General features: G+C 37.3%; 2 protein-coding genes across 4 annotated transcripts; one reads left to right on the top strand and one right to left on the bottom strand.

The window, feature by feature from the left end:
* Nucleotides 1–15,992: 15,992 nt before the first annotated feature.
* Nucleotides 15,993–19,342, top strand: LOC125194194 (myb family transcription factor PHL7-like). 3 transcript variants are annotated; one of them, XM_048092272.1, is made up of 8 exons: nt 15,993–16,097; nt 16,194–16,262; nt 16,723–16,938; nt 17,393–17,469; nt 17,542–17,584; nt 17,715–17,772; nt 18,292–18,361; nt 18,597–19,342. In XM_048092272.1, the coding sequence occupies exons 3-8, from the start codon at nt 16,809–16,811 to the stop codon at nt 19,059–19,061; spliced, it is 843 nt and encodes a 280-aa protein (XP_047948229.1). In that variant the 5' UTR covers nt 15,993–16,097; nt 16,194–16,262; nt 16,723–16,808; the 3' UTR covers nt 19,062–19,342. The 3 variants fall into 3 exon arrangements, with proteins under 3 accessions (XP_047948229.1, XP_047948231.1, XP_047948230.1); XM_048092274.1 differs by having other exon boundaries at nt 15,997–16,097; nt 16,194–16,242; XM_048092273.1 differs by having other exon boundaries at nt 16,001–16,242.
* A 217-nt stretch (nt 19,343–19,559) lies between these two features.
* On the bottom strand, nt 19,560–22,417 carry LOC125194195 (uncharacterized protein At3g52155, chloroplastic). The gene is made up of 5 exons (XM_048092275.1): nt 21,951–22,417; nt 21,679–21,778; nt 21,419–21,598; nt 20,864–20,981; nt 19,560–20,104 (listed from the first exon to the last, which is right to left on the bottom strand). The coding sequence occupies exons 1-5, from the start codon at nt 22,171–22,173 to the stop codon at nt 20,024–20,026; spliced, it is 702 nt and encodes a 233-aa protein (XP_047948232.1). The 5' UTR covers nt 22,174–22,417; the 3' UTR covers nt 19,560–20,023.

Raw genomic sequence — 22,417 nt, 5'->3', positions numbered from 1 at the left:
CCACAAGGAAAAGAAACGAGAAATAACCGTCGATGAAGACGAGTCTTACAAAGGCGATGCCACGGGAGTTTTCGATTTCCCGTGGCTGAAAGAGGGCGGTTTCGTTGCAGTAGTCGACGAGCTGTTGGAGCCGCATGATGCGTTCACGCGGTGTCTCGCTGAATCTGATTTTCAAGCAAATAGCAATGTGGATCAGTATTGTTGCGTACAGCGAGATTCGTCGCTCGTGGATCTCCCTGACTGCAAGTTTGAATTCGACGATTTGGATTGTCTTTTGAGGTGTCTAATTGATCAGCCTCCCGATGTTAATGTTTGTATCAACAAGCCTTAGAAATTGACGATGACGACGAACATCATATATGTGTGATTATTTCAATATTATTTCAATATTTTGCCTCATTGCATAGGTTTTTGTTTCAATTTTGTCTAAATTGCTTGATTTGCTGTTGCCACATCTCGGAAATGGAAGTGATCATGTATGTGTAAGAAACTACTTATTTTTTCATAAAACTACAAGTGATCATGTGTAAGAAACTAGTTATTTTTATATAAAATTAGAAGAGTGAATATTTTTTTTCTACAGTATAAATTAAAAGAGGAGTTTTTCTAAGAAAAAAAATGAATGATATTATAAATATATAAAAAAAATAGTGTTAATAGAATTCAATCTTTTCCGTATTTTAGGAGGCAACAAAGTTTTTTATGAATATTATTACTTTTATTTAACATATATATATTTCCTTTATAAATTCAATATATTCTCTCGGAATAATGTTAAGAATAATATTTGGCTTTCTATTTTGACATAGAAAAGTACATGTCACCACATTTCCCTAAACAAAGAAGACACAGGACGAGGGGATGAGTTTATACCAAATTAAATGGCCATAAAAGTAACTACTACTAGTTGATCACTTGCGATATGTTTCCGAGATTTGGCAACTGCAAAATCAAGTAATTTAGGCGAAATTCCTAGGGCTTGTTGTTGTTGATACAAACATTATCGTCGAGAGGCGGATCAATGAGACTACTCAAAATGCGATCTAAATCGTCGTCGTCAAACTTGTAGTCAGGGAGATCGACGAGCGAAGAATCTTGCTGTATGCAACAATATTGATCCACATTGCTATTTGACTGAAAATCAGATTCTGCGGGACACCGCGAGAACGCATCATGCTGCTCCAATAGCTCGTCGTCTACTCCAACGAAACCGCCCTCTTTCAGCCACGGGAAATCGAAAATTCCCATGGCATCGCCTTTGTAAGACTCGTCATCATCGATGGTAGTTTTTAGTTTCTTTTCTGTGTTGCATTCTCTATCCTCGTCTCTTTCAGTGCCTCTTGCTCTTTTGAGATGGTTGTTCCTCTCCATGTCAGGATGGATTTGGAGAAGAAAGCAAAGGGACTAAATGTTGCATTTAGGGAGATTACCTTTTTATTAGAGGATGGAGGATGTAATTTTGGTAACTAAATTTTCTGTTTAATTATAGAATATAAGTTTTACATAAATCTAGGGTTTATTTCATAATCTGGAAATGAAATAAAAGAAAGAAATTCGAATATAATTTCGTAAATAATAATTTGGTAAATTTAGATTATATCTCAAATTTAATCAGATACATGTGTGGATTTTTTCTATCCGGATAATATCTTATAAAATTAAAGATATTGGATTATGAAATACACCGTTCGTTGCTCTGTAATAGAGGAATTTCATTTTGAGCACTCGTTTTACAAAAAATAACAATAAATAGTTAAAGTGTAGAGAATAAAGTAAGAGATAAAATCATATAGAGAAAATTATTCTTTATATTATTCTTTCTCTTATTTTACATTTTATCTACTATAATTACTACTCCTCCCATCTCACTAAAAATATCCATCTTTCTTTTTTCATTTGTCTAATTCAAGATATCCACTTTTTATATTTAGTTCATCTCATCGGAATGTTGGATGTAGTCTAACGCAATAGGTGGGCATGCTGGGGGCATATACATCTTGGTATGCCAACAGATAGGATGTCAACGATTGGACGGAACTTGGAATAATATGACCAAACGATGTGGTGCACCCATCACAACATTGATTTCGGTTGTCATCACATGATACAATGGAAGAATATGGAGAAAAAGTTGTGAGATTGAGTGAGAAAATAGAGATAAGAATGATGAAGGGGTAAAATTATTGAGTGGAATGAATATTGATAAGAGAGAATAGAATGGGATAGAGTATTAATAAAGTGAAAAAAAAAGTTGTGTCCCGACCACACTTAGCTAAGGATAGCAAGTTCGGAAAATCACAACTAAGGGGTTTAAAGAAGTGAGGGAAAGAAAGGGGTAAAGATTCGGCCACTTCTCCTTCCCTTTTATTAATCAAATGTTGAATAGGCTAGCAATGCATGAATGCTATTGTTTCCTTGATGGATACTCAGGGTATAACCGAATTTTGATAGCACCCGAGGATCAAACATAAGTCGGTCTTTGTGTGTCACTATGAAGTCTATGCTTATAAAAGAATGTCTTTTGGGCTTTGTAATGCCCCAACTACTTTCCAAAGGTGTATGATGTCAATTTTTCATGACTGATACGCTCGGATTTTGCACTGTTTTAAGACCCTTATTTGGTCTGTTTTCAATATCTAAATCGCAATTCATGTCCGTATTTTACATGTTTTATCTATTTTGGTATTCTGATATGTTTTGTGAGAATTGTGCATATTTGAGCCAAAAAGATAGGAAAAAGTCGATGATGGAAGTCTGGAGCGTTCAAAACGTCCAGCGGCTCGCGGCGTGTGTCGCAGCGACCGCTGGGCCACAGCGGCCGCTCCGCTATAGCGGCCCGCTCCGGAGAAAGTTGTGCTAAAAATCTAAAGACGCCCAGCGACCGCTGGGGAGTGAGCAGCGACCGCTCGAGAAGGTCCCGAAGCCACTAGACTAATTTGCAGCGAGTGCTACACTAATGAGAAAAAGCTACGGGCAACCCACAATGACCGATGGCCAAGGTGCAGCGGTCCACTGCAAAAATGCGGCGCACGATTTGACCTAGATTTCCTCCAGATTTTACCAAAATTAGCCAACCTTTTTCCTTATATCTAGGGGTGAGCAAAAAAACCGAAACCCGAATATCCGAACCGATCCAAACCGAAAATTTGAAATTCGGTTCGGTTTTTTCAGTTTTTCAGTTCGGTTCGGTTTTAAAATTTTGAAAATTTCGGTTTTTCGGTTCGGTTCGGTTCGGATGTAAAAAAAACCGAAAAACCAAAAAACCGAATTATATTTAATATATTAATTATTTATATATATATATATATATATATAAAGAATACTTAAAACTCCAACCCTAATAGAATGAAATTCATTCCGCCTCCATTCTGGATCTCCACTCTAAACCTAAAATTCTCCATCTCCAATCCTCCCAAGTACAAATCGGCGGCTATCTCCTCCAGATTCCAGCCCGTCGCCGCCTCCGCCCTACAGCCGTGCTTCAGTCCGTTGCCTCCGTCCCCACTTCGTCGCCTCTCCACCCGACCATCTGTCGCCTCCGCCCTTTAGCCATCCACGCCGTCTCCAGGAAGCTAGGTACAAATTCAGACTTATTTTTATGCTTTAAAGGGTAAGATATCCATGCCCAGATTTAAAATTTTGATATTGAGCTATATAGTTTATATATTGTTACTGCTTTATTAGATGATGAAATTGTTTATTGTAATTTTAATATGTTGAAATTGAGTGTAATTTTATCCAATTTTACTGATGTCGTATGGACATATGGTCAAATTGAGCATTTTCCCTCTACTGTCATTAGCATTTTCAATAATATTTCTTAATGTTTCTTCATTGTAGGTATTGAATATTTGGAAGTTTGAGCAAGGAAAGTTACGAAGCTTTAGATCTAGAAAGGAACTTGCAGCTCCATTTGTTAATCATGTTGCATACGTTTTTATGTAATTTAATTTTTGTTGAGGTGATGCTGTAGCTTAAATATTTTTGTTGGTTGAGATGTTAATCATGCCATGGTTTTACTTTGAATGCTTGGTTTTAATTTCGGTTTTTCGGGTATTGGTTTTTCGGTTTTTTGGTTTTTTTAAATATAATATAATTTCGGTTTTTCGGTTTAATTCGGGTTTTATAGTTCGGTTTTCGGTTTTTCGGTTTTCGGTTTCGGTTCGGTTTTAATTTTCACCTAAATTCGGTTTTTCAGGTTCGGTTCGGTTTGGACGAAAAACCGAACCGAAACCCGAATGCTCACCCCTACTTATATCCATAGGACTCGAATTATCCCCTATATATACCCCCTCAAACCTCTTCATTCACACACACTCATACTTTACTTTACACACTTTTTGCCTCATAATTCTAGAGCATAATATTTGAGAGTTCTTCGCTGTGCAAGATGTTGAAGACGGATTCAAGTGGAGATCAAGGCTACGAGGATTCTACCTTTGAGTTTTATCGTTTTAGTTCTTATGTTTACTTTGTTTTCCCTTCAAACTATATTTTTAGATTATTCTATCATGTATAACTAAATTCATAGGATTCTAGGGATATGTTAGTAACGACTTTGGCTATACAATTCATTTTTCTATTTAATATCCGTTTTGTTTTTACTTCGCTTCTTCCTTAAGTTGTTCCGTAATAGTGCATGTTTGAGTGACACATTCGATGCAGATTTAATATAACTTGCTACATAATCGTGAGAGGAGGTTGACGAGTTAGATCTACTTAATAGACACTACAATTAGCTCCCTTAAAACGGCATTATTAATTGAGAGTGAGGACTTTTCAAGGGTCTTAGGAGCTTTTAGGAGTTACGAATCTAGGATTGAAAACCCTAGCGTTAGTAATCTACGCTTGTACCGCATGGGCATAACTAGTGTGACTCGTTCTATCGAAGTATAAATTGTGCTAGGGTATTGTAGCTAGAATTTGTATAACCATAACTGTGAACGCGCATCCCTGGAATTCTCTTATCTCATATATTTTACCTCTAGTTTTAGTTGCAATTAGCTTTCCATATTATTATTTTCAAAAGTTTTCGAAAAATCTTTGTTTCTCCAAATAGTAAAATAAGCTTAGTAGAAGATAGCCAGTCGGTGATATTATTCCCCGTGTTCGACAACCCGGTACTGACCTTTAGCTATACTAAATCTACCATGTATACTTGCAGATATTTTTAGTGCTAATAAAAGTGCATCAAGTTTTTGGCGTCGTTGCCGGTGAATAACATCACTTTGTGATTGATATCTTCCAACGAACAATTTTGCTACTTTAGATTTTACTGTTTTCATTTTTATTTTTATTCTCTTTTTAGTTTAATGGATCTCTTCACATGAATGGAAAGTCCATACTTTGATGAGCAGCTGGGCGGATACTACAAGGAGTACTACAGCCCCGATCAAGGAGGATCATATTATGACCCAGATTGTTCTAATTTCTCATATGAAGCACAAGATCTTTATATGAATGATAATTCTGAACATTGTGTAGGTATGGAAGAGAAAACCTCCTCCAAATGGAGGAAATACTGGAGGTGTGCATCATCGAGGTTCAGGAAAACAGGAAGGTGACAAGCCAACGGTTGCTCAATCTGGAAAGGAACACGAGCCTGTTGGAGCAAGGTCTGGCGACACCCTATCCATGCAAGTGGGAGAGTTGGAACTCAAAGTGGGAGAATTGGCTACGGCAATAGGGAGCAAGCACATGCCAGGAATGCTTCCGCATTTTTCGATACGGTCTGCAGTATGCGGTATGATGTTCTCGGTACGGTATATCATACCGACCCACCCCTATTCGTCACTTCCTTCTAGTGAGAAGGCCATGAGGAGCTTCCTAGGGCATCCGGGTTCTATAGGCATTTTATTAAGGATATCTCAAATATTGCTTGACCATTTTGTCATTTATTAGCTAAAGATGTCAAGTTTGATTTTACTCTTGAATATGTGCATGCATTTGAGAGCTAAAGGAAGCACTAGTGAGCACCCTAATCTTGATCCGCCCCTATTGGTCTCAACCTTTTGAATCATGTGTGATGCAGTAGTGGTAGGCTCAGCTTTGGGGCAAAAGAGAAACAAGATATTCAGAGTGATTTATTATGTGGACCGGATTGTCCATGGTATAAAGATAGTGACAAGGTGTTCTCCATTGTGAAGGGATGGACTGCTGAACTCTTGAAAGAGAGGGAAAATCTAGAACTGACGGATTCAGATTTTGGTCTTGGATATATATCAGCGGTACGAAAAAGCTCCCACATGAGAAGGATGAAGAGGCCATTAATTGCGGATGTATAGAACTTATGGATATGACATGACATGATGAAGTGGGGACAAGCATAAAAAATTCAACTAAGGTATTCATAAACGAGTGGAAGAAGCTGCCACGAAGATGGTTAAGGTCCTAGATAAGGCACCGAAAAATGTAAGGAACTTTGATAGCTTTAAAATAATTTATGATACAACAAGAAAGACAATGGGATTGAGAGAGGATGGTGATGAGCAAGTGATAGAAAATAGGGAAACAATGACATAGGCAATGAACAGTGATGAAATTGATGATCCTGAATGGATTGACATCATGGTTGAACTAACTAAAGTGGCTGAGAAGCATATATTCTCAAGAACAGGAATGAGTTTCCTACTTTCACTCTCATACCTGAATGGGACAACAGTCCAAGTGATAGAGTTGGAAACAAGGAAAAAGAGAAGGAGCCAGAGCAGGCGAAGGAGCAAGAGCAAGAGAAGGAACAAGAAGGGATAATGAGGCAGAGAAGGAACAGAAAGGGAAAGAGAGAAAGAGAATGAGCTAGAGACGGAGAAAGGACAAGAAGAAAAAAAGGAACTAAGGTGGAGATGAAAAATATCAAGTAACTTTAAAAAAAATGATATTATGCATTCATAAAAATGATTGTTTTGACCTTGAAAATAATATTCTCTTTGCAAAGTAAAAAAGTGATAATTTGCATGTGTAATGAATACTCATACGCAATAGAATGATATTCCATATACATCTATAAAAATTATACTTTTTCTTCATAAAACGGTACTTTCCGTGGTTAAAATGGTACTTTGAGTTTATAAAATGATACTTTTAGCTAATAAAATGATACAAATGATACATTTAGTGGTTAAAAAGATATTTTGAGTTGTTAAAATGATATGGCTCTGAAGATGTTTATGGTTCCTATTTTACTGTAGAAATGATACTTTTACTTTATAAAAGGATATTTTGCATTCATAAATGTGATAGTTTTGAACTCCAAAATAATATTATCTCCGCAAAGTATAAAAATGTTAATTTGTATATATAAAAATGATACTCATATGTAATAAAATGATATTCTATATACATCTATAAAAATGAGGATTATACTCAATAAAATGATATATGTGCTTCATAAAATGATATTCTTTGGGTATAAAAATGATCTCTTCTGTCAACAACATTTTATGTTTTGGAATGAAAGCATGGCAGAGTTGATTCCATGATATGCTCTCTTGTGAAGGATCTAATTGGTGTAACGGGAGATGATCGACTTTTAACACAAGAGGAATGAAATTTTAAAAAGGACAAAAGTAAACAAGTTGCACATGAACCTCAAGTTGAAAATGAGAGAGCAGTAAGGTCAACAAAGAAAATTGTTGAAGCACTGTCCTCTCCCTAAATTGTCAAAGCCGTAAGTTTAAAAGAAAGATTACTAAAGATGATAGAGAAATAATGTCATGTGTGATGAAACGCGAAACAAGTGAATAGTAAGTTTGAATTACATAATCGTAATCTTATGTAGTTCTAACATTAAGAGTAAATGTCAATTTTGGTCCTAAACATAAGACCAAAATACGAATTTGATCCAAAACATTCACTTTTTGAAAAAAAGGGTTCATAACAAATGAAAATGTCGTTGAAGTAGTCCTTTTTTTTACAGTTCCGTCAAAAAACTAACCTTTAGTTTATTGACGAAACCGTTAAAAAATGACCACTTCAACAAGAATTTCATTTGTTATGGACCTGTTTTTCAAAAAGTGAATGTTTTGGACCAAATTCGTGTTTTTGTCATATATTTAGGACCAAAATTGAGCTTTACTCCTAACATTAACTATGTAGTAGATATAGAAAAAAATAAGGCCACAATGGCCAATGAATGTTGCTAGATCTTTGGGAGGAATAAAAGTGTAAAAGGGAGGCTGTTCCATTTCTGTTCCTAAGCTCACATGTCCTACATCAAGCTTTATTGAACTTAGGACCCCTAGGACCTTGCCTATCTACACTATAACCCCCTGGCCCCATTACAACCAGAATAAAAGACCTTAAGGAACTAGTTTGTGCCAATGGAACTCAAAGCATCAGTGGTATGGCAAAATGATGAAAGAATGGTCCTAACATCTCCGGTGAGAAATGAGTGACCGAGCGAATCCAACAGTTGGTTGGAATAAGGGGAAATCTTGACAAACTGATAGGTTGTTCAGACCGAACCAAAGGGGGGGGACGAATTTGAGACTGCAGAAGTATTTGGAGTGACCTTGAGCTTGTGGGGAATGTTACCCGACATGCGCCAGTCTCAAACATGTAAGTATGATCTGTGTTGCTGTTTAAGTGTCTTTTTGTGTTTTGATTTTCTTGTTTAGGAGTCGGTCAGGGACCAATGCATGCATCTCCCCCTTTCTTGTTGTTCTTTCATGCTTGAGGATAAGCACAGTTTAAGTGTGAGCAGTTTGATCGGGCTCAATACATGCATGGTTTTATTGGGTTTATTATACTAACATGGCTAATAATGTGCAAAAAGAGTGGCAAATTTGAGTGTGCAGAAGTTGGAAAACGAAGAAATAGAAAGTGCAGGGTCAACCGGATCAACTCAAGAAAGGAATGAAAACAGCACGAAAAGAAGCCAAGTTGATCCGCTAAGGTTGCTGAACTGATCCAGTGGAATTATGCATCTGCAATGATGAGTCACAGGAGAGAGAAAGAGCAAAGGCCATTCTAGAAGGGGCAGAAATGTCAAAGGCAAAATGGGTTAACCTAGGAATTTGAGCCCAACATGCGCTCTATAAATATGGAGACATTGCATGAATTCCACATCACTCATCACTCACCAACTTCACTCACTCAAGTTTTAGCTTAGTTATGGAGTAATTTAGTAGCTGCCGAGGGGTCACCATTCCACTTTCAATCAAGCTCTCAGCTCTTCTTCCTCCCCAGGGGAGACGAGGCCAGATCCGTGAAGAAGTCCTTTTAGCTCATCATCTGTGTAGTCTTTTGAGAAGTTTGAACAATTTACCTTCTGTTATTTTCATCGCTTTCGTAGATCTTAAGTTTAATCATGTTCTTCTCTTAGTCGCTACTTAGTTTATTTCATTTTGTCGTTCGATTTGCGCAAGAATTCTGTTCATTCGTTTTTACCGAAGATCTAGAATGAAATGGAGTTTTCGATGCAAGCTTGGTTAGATCTAGTGTTTTCAGTATTGATTGCTTTTGTTCGCTTTGGATCTGCTCTTTTACTGCTTTCCCCGTAGGTAGATTTACGTTTATGTTCTTAAACTTGCATGATTTACTTTCATTTAGCTTAGATCTGCTTTCGTTAAGTGCAATTCTCATGGATCTGTGTTACCTTGCTCTGCTCGTGTTTCATGTTGATGCTCTGTTTTAATTTGTGCTTCTGCTTTCCATTCGGTACCTTAGTTAGAAACCACTGTCGTCCTCACCTTTTTCTATATTGTCAGCTTTTCCGAGTGCGCGCGGATGTGTCAGTGGTCCCGTGTACTTTTTATTCTTGTCGTGTTTAGTTTAGTTGATCCAGTCAAGTCATTAGTGTAGAAGGTGCTTTCATTTAGTTGATCAGTTCGCTTAGTTAAGTCTAAAAACCCCAAAATTAAAGCGTGGTCGTAGCCGACCTTTCCAAATGTCTCGTTCTCAACTCCAACCGCATCCATCTCTGAGGGATTCGACCCTTACTTACCTGTGCTAGCTTAATAGTGTAGTGGGGTTTAGGTTTTGAACACTCTCCTTGTCTTTGTTCACACACAACGGTCGTAGTAGTCACCCAGCTTGAACATGTCACATTTTAATTTGATCAGGTTGTGTGCTTACGTGCTTTAAAATTTACTTGTGAAAAGAGACAAAAAGAGTAGGTTTCAATGTCCCTTAAAAATAGACTAATTCTATTTAAGAAAACTTTTTTCTCTTTAATGAGGTGATCTCTGATAAGGCTAATTTCATGCATCGGTTATGTGATGAAAAATCACCATTTACTGGGTCTAACACAATTTTTAAGCAGTGGACCCGCAAAGGAAAAAAAAGGCGAAAAGTGAGCAGGATCAAGGAAGAAAAAGGCTAGACGAGGGGGAATCCAAGGCCGAGGGCAAAAAAGACTATTCACACGAAAGAGCCCCAGCTGGACCCACCTCCACGCCTATATAAGGAGGAGCATGCAACACACGAGATATACACGATTTAGCTCTCAGCTCACATACACACACACTTGGGGAAAATGGTGATTATGGGTTAGCGTAGTGGTTCACTTCGGGAAATTCTGTTGCAACACCGTCCTCAAGGAGGGCGAAGATACAATTGTTTACTTTTCAGCTTTTGCGTTTTGATTTCCGTCGAACTTCACCGTTTTCGAAGTCGATTGCTCGTTTGCTACTTATCGTTTATCTATGAATTTTATTTTACGTCATGATGGTGTTGATTCTGTGTTGATCTATGTTGATTTCATGTTTTGAGGAGTTTTGTTTCGGAGGTTGATTGTTATTCTTTGTGTTGGATGTTTTGTGTACTTGATCTGGGAAATATGAGTTGATCTGTGGTTGTTGTTGTTGATCTGTGGAGAATCGGGAAATCTGTAGTTATGGAGATGATTTTGATCGGAGTTTGTCTCGGATGCTTGGATCCGGAGTGGATTTAGCATCCGAAGTGTGGATCTGAACAGGAGAACTGAGTTGTGCATGGATTTTGAATTTCTACTTTCGTTTTTGCTTTACTTCATCTAGGACATAGAGATCTGAGTTTTTGTTGGTTTTCTCGGCGTTTTTCTGACGTCCGATTTGTTGGTCGCCGTTGAGTTGCTAGCGTTGTTTTGTTTTCATGATGTTTCAGTTAAATTCCGATGATGCTTTGCGTTCTGTAGGTAGTTAGGCTTTGAGTTGGTTATTTTGCAGCTTTTTGGTCGTACGTTTCTATTTTTGGAAAAATGGTCCCCACTGCATGCATCGAGTCTATCTAGCTAGATTAGGTAGCAATATTACTAGATCTAGGAAGTTTGTTGAGATAGTGATGATATGATGTCAATTTGTGTTACGTGGTTGTTTTCCGTTTCTTAGATCTAGGTATAGTTAAATTTATTTTCCTTTGTCTAGTATAAGTTCCTCAACCCCAAGTTGCGTGGCAGTAGCCATACCACCCAAAAGCCCTTTAAATGCATGATTTCGCATCTGTCCTCGTGGGATCGATCCCTACTTCCCTATACTAATTCTAGTATACGTGGGTTGAGGGTTTTGAAGTGATATTATGTGTGTCCGACGACCGAGATCTTTCAGCGTTCCGTGAGTTCCTAGACTTTGTGATCTAGTGGATTCTCTGGACCCAGGAAGCTTGATATTCCTTATTGTGCACGCAGTTTAAAGATATCAGAGTATCAGTCTCGGTCTCCATTAACAATACTCCAATCACTTTTTTCTTTCTATCTCTCTTACTTCACTAATTGTGCATTAAAACTCGTGTCGTTTCAAATGTTGTATATTTTTTAGGGCCGAAGGGAGTATTAGTTTTATAATAAAATGTCAACGAGAAAAGTTAGTGGATTGTGGAGACCATTACCAAAAATAGTAAAAGAATAAGAGTGTCAGTAAATCATGGACGAACAAAAAATGAAATTGGTCAAATAATTGTAGACAAATAGAGTAATATTCTACACATAACAAATAAAAAGAGTGACAACGCAGTTGGTTGGTCGGGTATCTCGCCTGCATAATTTATTGCCTTTTTTTTTTAGTGAACAGCATATTTAGGCCCGAAAAAGTTATTTTACGTGGGGAATCGGAAAATGTTTATGATATTTTAGACAATTTTAAAGTTTTCGACAAGTAGGATAAAAAAGACAAGTTAATCGGATATGGTGATTGATTAGTGAAATAACAAACAGTATAGAGTTTGCAATATTTTAGACTAATTTTTAAATCATGAAAAATATTAGAGTAAGATCAATTTTTGTCCTAAACATATGACCAAAACACGAATTTGGTCAAAAATATTCACCTTTTGAAAATCAGATTCATAATCCAGTCAAAATAACTTAAACAGCATTTGAACATCAATTTTTTATACGCCTCCATCCAAAATAAACTAAATTTGAATTATTTTTATTTGTTCGGTATGCAATAACTTAATAAATAATTCTTGATATCAAAATCATAAAATTATCATATTTTTAGGACAATTTTGACCCTTTCTAAAGAGTAAAGGCCAAAACTGGTCCTGAACATATGTCCATTTTATGATTTTGGTCATAGACATTATCTTTTAAATTTTTGGGTCCCAAACATTTCAACTCGGATCACAATCGGTCCAAAGTTAACTATTCTGTCAAATTTTCACGGTCAACGTTTTTAATATCGATTTTGACCAAATTAAGCAGCTAAATAACACAACAAAATTTAGCAACAGAAAAAATCCATCACTAATTGGGAGATTGGGGATTATCTTCAGATTTTCCGATGATGAAATGCCCCAATAAATCTTTCGTTTCCATCAAATTCTCCGCCCAAAGGAATTCCTCGCTGCAAATCCTCTCCATCTCCCAATCGAATTCGTGCACAAACACAGGCGTCTCCGATCGAATTTGTTGAGAGTGAATTTGGTGTTCTGATTCAGGCGTGAAAATGTAAAAGCTAGAGAGAGAGAGTTTTGTTGGTTCAATTGGTGAAGAAGACGTAGGTGACGACTGGGAATATTTTATGTATTAATCCTCTTTCATTTCATTAGATTAATCCTCCGTGTTCTTAAATTTTCTCCAACCGGTGCACAAACACGGTCGGAGTGATGAGGGACGGCGCGGCGAAGACGCCCGTGTTTGTGCACGAATTCTGTAACAGCCCGCCCTCCTAGGGTACAATAAATGCGGCGGCTGCTACCCAAACAGACTCTAAAGAAGTAAACATAGGCTAGGGTTTCATTTAAAGAGTGTTGACCAAAAGATTAGAAAGAAGTATCAGAGTATTTAAAGCATTAATTTAACCTAGAAGCTTGAATAAGAAAAGGAAGGTATAATAAATGACGATCAAAATCTCAAGAGTATGACATAGTTTCCAAGATAAAAACCACAAAATAGTCTAAGGCCTCTAAACCGAAAGGAGAGTGCAAAATATTCGGAAGTAACATAAGTGTATCAAAAACTCAGCGGAAAACGACCAAGAGAAAAAGAGCAGCTATGTATGAAGACACAACTACACTTGAAATTCAAATTATCCATCTTAATTAGTTAACAAGCTCAACACCCGCCACCGCTCGTCATCGTTCAACCTGCACATAAGGAAAACACATGCAGGGCTGAGTATTTTGAAATACTCAGTGAACTCGTTGCCAAAACATTTTATAAGTTATGCCACCCTTACCAAGTGAATTCGAGTTTTAAGCAGTTATAAGAGAATATCACGAGTATCACAAAATATATTTTTCATAGACTGGCCAGTCAAAATAACTCCCAATTTTCTCATAAATTTCCACAATCACAATCACAATCACAATATTTCCATGGTGCGACGAAAGTGTGGCCACACTTTTCGCCCACGAGACCGGCCGACTAGCAAGGACGGCTCCCGATCCCATCGTGTACACAGCCTGGTAGGGTTTGCGGCCCATACTCAGACCCGAATTCGTAAAATCACATCCATAGCCCTATAGCCCAATGGAGCGAACTCACAAACTAGGCATCAGGCACACAATATCACAATAAAACGAACATAGGCATGGCATAACAATTAAACCACCCTTATAACACCAATCAATATTTTTGATAAAATAAAAAAGAGTTTTAAGAGTAAAGCCCACCTCGACTGCTTAAATTTCAAGTAGTTTCGCTTTTCCGTTATCCGGCTTCGCAACCGAGGTTTCACCTTTTAATCACATAGGCACGTATCACAAATCAGATTCAAGACAAACTCCTAATTCATGCATGTCTCTACACTTTCCCTTTTCCCATCGGTTCATCTTATTATCACTAATCAAACTTAAGTCATGATCATCATATAAATTCCATTCGCATCTCAACTCTAGATCTAACACCAACATAAGTTACACAAGAGTATTTAGCCATCAAGCACACACCACACAACACAACACACACACGACACGCTCACACACACACACACACCACGCACACGCCACACACACATACTACATGCATACATATTTACATATCCCTTTTATCCCACTTTCACTCAAACAAGATGCATAAGGGTTCAAGAATACCGATTAATCGGTTAGAAAGAAGAGGAATCGAGTAGAATCAAGAAGATGGATATAAGAATACCTTAAGAGAAAAATGAACGGTAGAAATTAAGTAGAGACTTGTTTCTTCAAAAATCTTGAGGTTAAATCTCGAATTCTTCTCAAAGGATGAAGGATTAATGGAGTAAAGTAGAAGAAAATTGGGAGAGAGTGGAGAGAAGAGAGGGGGCGTGTAGTATGGTGGGGGGCGAAAATTTGTGATGGCTAGGGTTAGGTTTTTGGCTCCTTATTTATAGAGCTCAATAAAATCTTTAGGTAAATAAATAGAATATTTGGTAAGATCTTATTCTCCACAATTAAATAAATAAATATTGTGAAGTAGGGAAGAAGAATTAACAAAAATAAACTAGGGTATCAAGCATGTAAATTTCGAAATATATGGCTCTTCAATAGCAAGATTTTGTTTTGGTATATTTTACGGAGTAGAATAAAATATCACGGAGCAAAATAAAATAAAGTCCTCCAAGTATAAAGAGTAGTACGCGTGTATTTTCGGGTTCTCCCATAAGGAATATATTTTGAATATTAACTACAATAAGATAAGGCAAGATCTCTTGAGGTATGGAAAGATTTGATAGAATATTTAAATTCTAGGTATGGAAGGAAATCAAATAAGGGATTAACTAAAATAAAATAATTCTTTCCTTCCCACAATAGGTGATTTTCGAAAATCACCAAGACACAAGGGGGCTCGATTTTTCTCCATAAAAATAAGGAATGATTGGGTTTTGGATTTAATTTGGATAATTATCCCAAGAATTAAATTAAATCCAGAAAAATTAGAATTCATCCTCCAAAAGGCCAAGGGGTCGAAAATCACAAGAATTGGGTGGCAAGTACTTATGAAAATTTTCTCTCATATTCTCACTCACCCTTAAACAAATAATTCATCTCATAAATTAATAAATCACATGCCACATCATATAATAAACAAGTTTGACTTTTCAAACTTCCAACGCAAACCCTAGACTTGACTCGGCCATAGCATCTCATGCAATAAATGCATTCATAACTTAATTCACGTCTCCACGTCATCAAAATAAATTCTAGGGCTCTAAAATTAGGGTTCGGGAAATCGAGATGTTACAAATTCGATCGGGAGGTGGAGAGGATTTGCAGCGAGGAATTCCTGTGTGCGGAGAATGTGGTGGAAACGAAAGATTTGTTTGGGCATTTCATCATCGGAAAATCTGAGGATAATCCCCAATCTCCCAGTGGCGGATTTGTTCTTGTCGCTAAATTTTATTGTGCTATTTAGCTGCTTAATTTGATCAAAATCGAGATTAAAAAAGTTGACCGTTAAAATTTGACGGAATAGTTAACTTTGGACCGATTATGATCAAAGTTGAAATACTCCTAAGACCCAAAAATTCATAAAATAATATCTAAAATCAAAATTATAAAATGGGCATATGTTCAGGACCATTTAAGCCTTTGCTCTGCTTTCTAGGTAACTCAACAAATGCAGTACAAGTAAATACCCCATAGTCAAAATATTCAAATTAAACTTAGAAAAGAAACAGAAAACAAAAACTTGAAAAAAAACAGAAAACAAAAATTTTCAGAGCCATCGTGAGTTCGTGAGCCAGTTCCTCTTTTAGCTCAGAGTATTCCTTTCATTTGCCCAATCTCCTAAATTCATCTCGCTAATCATCCTTGTTGTATACCAAGCCCTCATTCTTTTCCTCTTTTCGTTTTGTTAGTTTGGAGAATTTTGAATTGCCCAGCTCACTGCTGTTGAAGGATTGCACCGTGAGATTCTGCAGATCTGCGTGAGGATTTTCTCACTATTTCTAAAATTTATGATGTGGAAAGTTAAACCCGATTGTTAGAACTATTTTCGTTTTTTGTGGGTTCCATGTTTTTGGTCAATTCTTGATATTTTTAAAAAATTCAGAATGCTGATTTCTGAACCTATGGCTAAATTCTGGTTAAATTATTCGAGGAGTGCAAAATTGAAGCTACTTTTTTTCATTATGATACTAAGTGCACATCGTTGAACCATTTCATTTTGAATTATTGTCAACTTCAGCAATTTGTTCGATATCCATTGAAGTTTATGATTCTCTTTTGTATAACAAACTCATACAGAGGAAAATGAAACATGTTAATGTCGTAGAAGTAATGATGTTAAGAACTATTTGTAGCGCATGTTGTAAGATTTAAGCTGCATATAAGGGTTTCTCTTGGTTTAGTGTGTGGCTAATCAGTATTTTTTCCTGATAACTTCAGGTTTTGTTGGCTCAAGTTTTAGCTCCAATTTAGCTCGTAGGGATGCAATAGTCCAAAATCAGCTGTTGGACTGCATTACCAGCTGGATGGATTCTATGGGTGGAGGTAACAATATGACCACCAATGCCAACTTGGCATCAAAGCATCGGCTTCGTTGGACTCATGAGCTTCATGAGCAATTTGTTGATGCTGTAGCACAACTTGGAGGGCCAGATAGTAAGTGTTTCTGGATTCGGCCACAATTGCAGTTATTATTGTAAGAATAGTCGAGTATCGATTAGTAACAACTATAGGAAAAGATTAACAGATTAGTAACCCAATAAAAAAGAATTAGACGAAACAAAATTGTTGCTAATTTAGCTAAAGTTACTTTGTTCCATCAATGGGAGAAAGTTTATTTTTGCTTGTAATAGTTGAGGGGGAGCTGGGGAAGATAGGAGAGTTCCAATACATCATGATATGTTGTAAGGAATTGCACTAGCCGTGTCTTTCAATAGCCAGATGTATAAGTGGTGTGCCTAATAGCTGAGACAAAACACATTTTGCTTCTTTTCCCCACTCTAGTGGCATGGCAAAATAAACAAAAACAGTATCCTTGTTAAATCCACAATTCTTGAACATCTTTATATTTTAAAGGGATAACTTAAACTTATAGCCGCTTTCTGTTCAGGGGCTACTCCTAAAGGCGTTCTAAGAGTTATGGGAGTTCAAGGGCTAACAATTTACCATGTCAAAAGCCACTTACAGGTATGCACCATCAGATCCCTTTTTAGTATGTTCATCAATCTAGTGTGTGAACTAACATAAAATCTCCCACAGAAATACAGGCTTGCCAACTATCTTCCAGATTCTTCATCTGATGGTAGGTATTCTCTTGACTATGTTCTGTGCATGTACAGGTAGTAACTAGTAACAATACTTTGGTCTTTTTTGTAGAAAGTTATTGTTGTTGTCGATTAATTTATTTATTCATTTATGCTATGATTTCGAAGGGACAAAAGCTGAAAAGAAAGATTCTGGAGACATGTTTTCTGGCTTAGATGGTTCATCGTAAGTGTTTCACAACAATTATAGTATTTATAAAATTTCTCATTGCAATAACTTGGCACCTATTTGTTTGACATCTTTTTTACCTTTTTTGTTCTTCCATATATAATCCACTTTGATGTAGTCTCCTTTATTCTTATTGATGTATCTTCCTTGTGCTTAAATGCTACTCCCTTTGTCCCCATTTCAACATGTCATCTTTGATCTTACCTTATTTGGATGTCCATTTCCTTAGGTCACTATCTAAAATGGAAATTCATTACAGAAGAAACTCCCCAATGTAACATAATATATATATATATAACATATGCCATCGTGGCCCTACTTATTTTGTCTCTCTCCCCTACTTCATTAAGTATCTCGTACTTTTTGCACAAATACATCATCAACAAAAGTTACATCCCGTCTCCAATTTTATCATAAACTACTCATTTCTGAACAGTTCACTAAAGGAAGTATGTGTTTATGGTGAATAATGAATATATCATGACAGTTCACTAAAGGATTTTGTTTTCATTACAGAGGTATGCAAATAACTGAAGCACTGAAGCTGCAGATGGAGGTTCAAAAGCGATTGCATGAGCAATTGGAGGTACCTCATGCTGTTTAACTGTTTGTGAGATTTATGTTCATTTCACAATAAATTGTGGAAAACCATTTGAAAGAGAAGAAAATTTAGTGGGATCAGAAGTCTTCTTAGCTAATGAACTAAGATGCATGGTATTGTTATTTCATTGATCCGGGGCCACTAGAGCAAATAATTTTTGCCCAAGATACTTGTTTCTTCTATTGTCTGTGAGATATTATACTGTTGTAGTATCTTACAGGTGCAGAGACAGCTACAGTTGCGGATAGAAGCCCAAGGAAAGTATTTAAAAAAGATTATTGAAGAACAAAAACGCCTAAGTGGAGTTCTCCCAGAAGCACCTGCCTTGGGTGCTTTTGTACCTGAAACAGAGGGAATTTTCCCTGAATCTGAGAACAAAACTGACCCAGGGACCCCTGCTGCAACTTCCGAGCCCCCGTTTGGCAACAAGCTTGCCGAAGAACTTAATCCAGCCAAGTGCATTTCGTTAGATGAGTCCTCTCATGACGCTCCACAAACACCTGATTCTGATTGCCGTGTGTCTTCACCACCACTCAGCCCAAATGAGAGACCAGACAAAAAGCAGCGCAGGAGCACTAACATTGCATGCACAGCACAAGAAATGGTTCTGAGCCACTCAGTACTGGAGTCGAGCTCAAGTCCCCCTTATCAGGAGCCAGATTCTAATTTCTTGGCCAGAGAATAATCTGGTCATTAATCAGGGTTAGTCATTGCAGGCAAAAACCAGTTACAGAGGGTCACAAATAGCGACGATTAATCCGTTATGATGTATGCTTATTGTCACCTTGTATGTCTTGTATCTGAAACACGTATCTGTACTAGGTAGATGAACTTCTGGCGTATAGATCTAATGAAATGAGTATTTAGCTTTAATAAGCTTAGATTCTGAGGAGGTGAATTCTGGAAGATTACTGTTCTTTCACCTAAATAACACGCAGATGATTGAATGCGATAGCTGTTCCTGACGTTCAGATTCTCGAATCTTGGTTTGAGTTGTCAATACTTCTTTCCAATGATCATTATCCATAATTGGTTCAATGTTAGCTGGCATCAATCCTCTTGATTTTTAATAGTCGAACATACATAATATTCAAAGTGCTAGATGCATTATAGTCTTTAAATTCACCTATTTAGAAATGGGTCTGAGCTAACTTCCACAAAATGATATCAAGAAGCTGGAACGTATAGAAAGAGACAAGAATACACGTTATAATTACTATATCAATACAAATGAACTGGCCATGATAACATATGCAGAAGATAAAACATCATCCGTGAAGAGCACTGGAATTAATATCAACATAATTCCTCTCAACATTGCTGGATGCTCTGAATAGTTCCTAAAATGTACATAAGATGCCTTTCTTCAATATGTACGTTCATCCAAAATATGAACTTACGTGAGCTGAATAAGTATACACATGAGCACTCATATTTCCAGCAGTCAAAGCATAGGCTTCATGGTCATACCAAACTCATGGCGACCATAGCTGCTCTATAGTAAGAAAGCTCATAGAGCTTGTTCGGAAGATAGCAGCAGAAGGGAAATTGATTCCCATAGCTCCTCTATTGACACGAACATGTCAGTTCTCATGATTAGGAGCGGAGCAAGTGCAATGCTATCTGGGATGATAATTTGGCCTCAACTTAAACAGCACCTAGGAGATCAGATTCGGGTTTTATAATGGCATGAAGCTTCCAACCACCAAATCCTGCCAAAGAAAATGCCTGGAATTTGAAACAAATATGACGTTAGCTGCCAACGCAAGAGAGAGATAAGTCCACTGCTTTTGAACTGATATGATGAGGAAGGCAACAGCTGCTGCCTACTTCAACTATCCGAAAATGCCACAGTGAATTGAAGATGATTGCAACATTATGAAAACATCACAATATAAGGTGCCAGCAAACAGCAATCATTAACAGTTGATATCACTAAAGGGTTATGACTCCTATACTAACATTGTTATTCAGTATTTCAGCTCTACAACATTCCTATATGAGATTAAAGACCGTGATAACTCACACACACACACACACTCACAAATGCACATATAAAATCAAAATTATGGAGTATTTAAAAAAAGCACATTGGTGCCTCTTGTTTTGAGGAGGGTTGAGAGATCCAATCAAAAATCAAAAAAATGCACAACAAGGGTTGACAGATCCCATCAAAAAACACCAAAACTATTATCAGAAAAGAAATGCCTCAGTGCCTTTTGTTTTGAGGAGGTCTGAACTGTTTCTTGAATCATAGATTGATAAATTTAAGAAGATTGGACGAAAAGACAGATTTCCCTCTAGACATAAGCGAAATCCCCTTTAACATGTTCCAGCATTAGTTCCATATGTGAATCTACATTATTAACATGTTCTAGCATAAATTAATAATCCATATTAAACAAATTTTAGTTACTCACTATGTAAAAAATTGCAAAGAACTAAAGAATTCAAACTACAAGCTACAGCATAGAGATTATGTAGGACCTCTTCCCATGAATTCCCAGTTGCTTCCAGCAGAGCAGCATTGCATGTCTTCAGTTCTATGGAGGCACCAGAGAACATGGAAGCTGCCTCCTCCCATCCTCTGTTATGGCCCATACACCTGTATATTTAGTACACAAAGAAAGAGTATTAAAAGAGTACAACATAAAGGCATAGGTTCTTAAGAAAGAGTATAAAAGAAATAGAAAAAGAAAAAGAATTTGAACTATTTTTACTACCTTGGATCCCTTGCTCTTAAGGACAACTAGAAGCAATACATAAATGCATAATTACATGTGTGCGCATAGGTTTGTGTGTTTGTATATTACTTGTATATTCATTCATGGTCTCTCCATGGAAGGGCCAGTAAGACACAAAAAGCTAAAGCTGTAATATAGGCCTACAAAGGTTCACTCAATTAAAATTTCACTACCACACGTAAACATAATTTTAGTCGCGTATTCGGTAATAACTTAAAGATTATCATATTTTCAAGACATGTTTATACGTCACCTTAATTTACCAATAGATGAAATGTAATCTACAATCAGCACTCACATTACTGTAAGGATCTCATTTCTCGAGTATTTGCAGATGGTCCGCTGAAGGTGTTCTGCTGTCTGCCCATCCATGGCTGCAACAGAGTAAAAGCTTGAAATAAAATGTACCTCGGCTTCCAAGAAAGCACGCACTTGTTCCTGAATAATTTTCAATGTTTCCCGTGTTCTCTGTGCATCACTACAGCAATGCACACAACTAAATACAAATTCAATCGAGTCTATCAATCAAATCAAAATCAAGAGGCGCCTATCTCCCACCTTGATAGCACAAGTTGAGGAATCCAGCCCAATTGCTCAAGTTTCTGACCTAGCTTGACAGCATCTGCTCGTCCCAATTTACTCAATGGCCGATCATGATCTGTTAAATAGCCGAAACAACATTTACATATTTCCCCCCAAAAAAATCAAAATTACTCTACCCTGATTTAGCTGATACACTAGTGCAAATGAGCATTACTTCCACATTATCCACACAAAGATTTTATTCACTTTTCCGGAAATTGGTAGCTTGGAAACAACACAATAAGTACCTTTGAGAGAACGATCTTCCCAGGAACTCCTGGCGTGACGGAGCAGTATAAGGCGGCGGGAGACGGATTCCGGCGGAGTTTCGGCCGAGGCCTGCTCGTCCGCAGGCGTATCAATTACCAGCGAATTCCGAACAGTAACCAAGGGCTTTCTTCTACTCCGGCTCTTAGGGAAGCACAGACATTGTGGTGATGCAGAGATCGGTTGCAGCGCGGCAGCAATCATGGCGGTTTTCAAATAAGGAAATGAAAATATTGAAATTTGGTACAGTAAGATTTTCTTAACTAACGTCTTCAGGTTTTGGAAACGTTCCCTCCACCATAGAGAAAAGATCACTTCCCTCTCTCTCTCTCTCTCTCTCTGTGGATGTAAACCGGTGGTGGACGGCTATACACAGACGATCTTGAGACCGGGCCGGGCTTATCCGACCGACCCCACTCTCTCTAAAAATGCGGTCTGACCACATACA

Source organism: Salvia hispanica, chromosome 6 (genome assembly GCF_023119035.1).
Source record: "Salvia hispanica cultivar TCC Black 2014 chromosome 6, UniMelb_Shisp_WGS_1.0, whole genome shotgun sequence".
NCBI classification, from domain to species: domain Eukaryota; kingdom Viridiplantae; phylum Streptophyta; class Magnoliopsida; order Lamiales; family Lamiaceae; genus Salvia; species Salvia hispanica.
The sequence above is the reverse complement of the archived record's forward strand: the minus strand, read 5'-3'. Positions and strand labels throughout refer to the sequence as shown.